Raw genomic sequence first — 2667 nt, forward strand, 5'->3', positions numbered from 1 at the left:
GCGCTTGGGGGCAGCGACTCTAGTCGGCAGGGAGGGCCGGCCGTGCCAGCGACTAGGTCTGATCCCGAACATATGGTCTCCAACGCAGACGTGTTCCCGGAGATGCTGCAGGATGCGATTTAGACGGCTATGCGGCAGTGTGGGGTTTGATGAGCACCGAAGAGGAGGTAAATTGGGTAGAGTAACACGGTCACAGGAGGTGAATTGGGAGTGAATATCATTTAGAAATTGTAATTAGGTTAATTAGGTGTTTATTACTATTTTCAAATATAATTGGACTAGATAAAAAGCCTATTGTACATATTATATACATATTGTACATATTGTATAAAAATACGAATAAACTTGTATGCTAATAATAAAAAAGGCGATAAGCATGCCTTGATCAAAGGAAGAATAAAATAAAGACTTAATAGCAGAGGCTTAATAATTCAAGGTTAAAAAATAAAAGAAAAAAAACTTAGGATAATATCCAAACAGGAGGACAAAAAAATTTCACATCTGTTAACAATTTTTTGAAACTCCCATCTTCCAAATTGAAGATACCAATGTCGTGAGGCTCAGCAAGGTATGGTGAGTGAGCGATACGCATGTTATCTGTAAAGTAGATTTGATTTCCTTTGCTCGACAACATTTGAACAGAAGAATTGAGACCAATTACTAATATGTAATTTCCCAAATCATATATTCTTGACCATGCTTTTTCATTTTTCTTCAATTCATAGACATAGAATTTGACGGTCTCCACAACCTTGCAACGACGTCTTACACGTCTTATCAACATCAATAAACTTCCATTAGCACATCCAATCAGATAGTAACACTTGAAGCATCCTGTATCCGATGGAGGTGGTGCGGCTTCATAAATTCTTCCCATTGGTCCTGATTTATTTTTGGTATCAAATTCGTATAGTTGGCCTTCATAATCTACTGCATATATTTTTTCTTGAAAAAATATGACATCGCACATGGGTCTTGTTGAAAATCTAAGCCATCTCTTGTCATTGGGCTTGTAAAAGGCTAAGTTACTATCACATCCATATATGACCACAGCCATAAAATCATTGTTATTGTCATTTGTAGGAGCCGAGTTTATAATAGCTTTCCAAATTTGGGTTTTATGCATAGGAATAGTATTTCGAGTGATAATTTTGCCAATATTAATACATTCATTCTCATTAATATCAATTACATTGGAGAGAGTTGAGATTGGAGAAAGATCTAAGTGAACCTTTGTAAACGGGTTTAACATTTTTATCGTACCTTCATATACCATTACGATTATCAACCATCCATGACAAGAACCACATATGCTGTTGTCTTGCAGCTCCCATGCCATGAAATGATAAATTCCCTCCTCTTCAAGACCATCTGTGTCAAGAGTTTCTTCGTCAATGGTAGGTAATTGCATGATCTGGTAGATGTCCTCCTCTTCAAGAGAACGAACTTCTTCAAAAGATTTTTTAGCAGCACCACCACCAATAGGTAGTAACAGCCACGGAACTTTGTTGCCAGTGGGGATCTTTGGAAGTTTCAAGTTCCATTGCTTACAAACCAATCGTAATTGAAGGTAGTCATTGTCATATGAATAAAACCGCTGTGTAACTTCGTTTAACAAATCTTGATGAATGTTTGACCATCGATCAACCTCACTCATTGCAAATTGCAAATTTCAGATGAACTCAAACTGATCATAGAAGGAATGGAGAAGACTAGTCAAAAGTCATGGTTATTATATTTAAAGATGAAATATGATTTGGCACGTTTTAAATTAAGCATGGGTAGTTAGTTATCATATTTTTCAAAATTTAAACTGATTTTTTCCTTAAAAGAATTTAGAATACGAGGATAATCCAAGGAATCTTTACATTGCATTATTAACAACGTGATATTACTGTTGCGAACTTACAGTACGAGATATGGGCAACGAGTAGAATCGGAGTTTGTTGGTGGTACTGATTTTGTTTAAAGGTGATTGCTATACGATCTAAAAGATAATGTCTAATTTATTAAAAAAAATTAATATTTGATTTTAAAAATATAAAAATAAATAATTTTTAAATATTAAAAATTTATACAAAAAATAAGTTGAACAAAAATTAGACATTAAATTATAGGTATCATAAAATTTATTTCATTTTAAAAGTAACGATCCATCCAATTGGATCGAAAATATAATATTATAATTTATTATGATTTAAATTATATTAGATTGAATTGATTTATTTTTTTCAAATTCAGATTTTAATTTTATTTTTTTAAAACCGAATAAATCAACCCACTTAAAGTTTAAGTCCAATTCAATTTGATTTTAATACAATTTGCATTGAACCGATTTATTCGATTTTGACCAAAAAAAAAAGATGTAAAATTTTTTAATTACGAAATCTTTAAAATTTAGAATGGATGCAATTTTTTAATTTTTATTTTTCAAAATCAAATAAACCTATTTTTACTTTCAAAATTAATTCAGACGACAATAAAAACATTTTTTGTTTCTTTTTCATACTTATTCCAATTTGCTTACATTATAAAACTAGAAAAAGTTACACATATCTTATACTATAAAACGAGGTATGTATAAATTATTAACATTTTATAATACAATGAGATAAGATACAAATAGAGATCACAATGAGGCGGATATTTTCACTATCTAATTATAGT

The 2667-nt window shown here is 31.6% G+C and overlaps 1 protein-coding gene across 1 annotated transcript; it reads right to left on the reverse strand.

The window, feature by feature from the left end:
• Window positions 1-460: 460 nt before the first annotated feature.
• Window positions 461-1657, reverse strand: LOC107637073 (putative F-box protein At5g55150). The gene has a single exon (XM_016340525.1). The coding sequence runs from the start codon at window positions 1655-1657 to the stop codon at window positions 461-463; it is 1197 nt and encodes a 398-aa protein (XP_016196011.1).
• Window positions 1658-2667: the final 1010 nt, after the last annotated feature.

The sequence above is a fragment of the Arachis ipaensis genome, chromosome B4, assembly GCF_059453495.1.
Source record: "Arachis ipaensis isolate K30076 ecotype BB chromosome B4, ASM5945349v1, whole genome shotgun sequence".
In the NCBI taxonomy this organism is placed as follows: Eukaryota; Viridiplantae; Streptophyta; class Magnoliopsida; order Fabales; family Fabaceae; genus Arachis; species Arachis ipaensis.

What these genes read in the sequence shown, in the direction of transcription:
- LOC107637073 (XM_016340525.1), bottom strand. Translation starts at nt 1,657, where the DNA reads ATGAGTGAGGTTGATCGATGGTCAAACATTCATCAAGATTTGTTAAAC.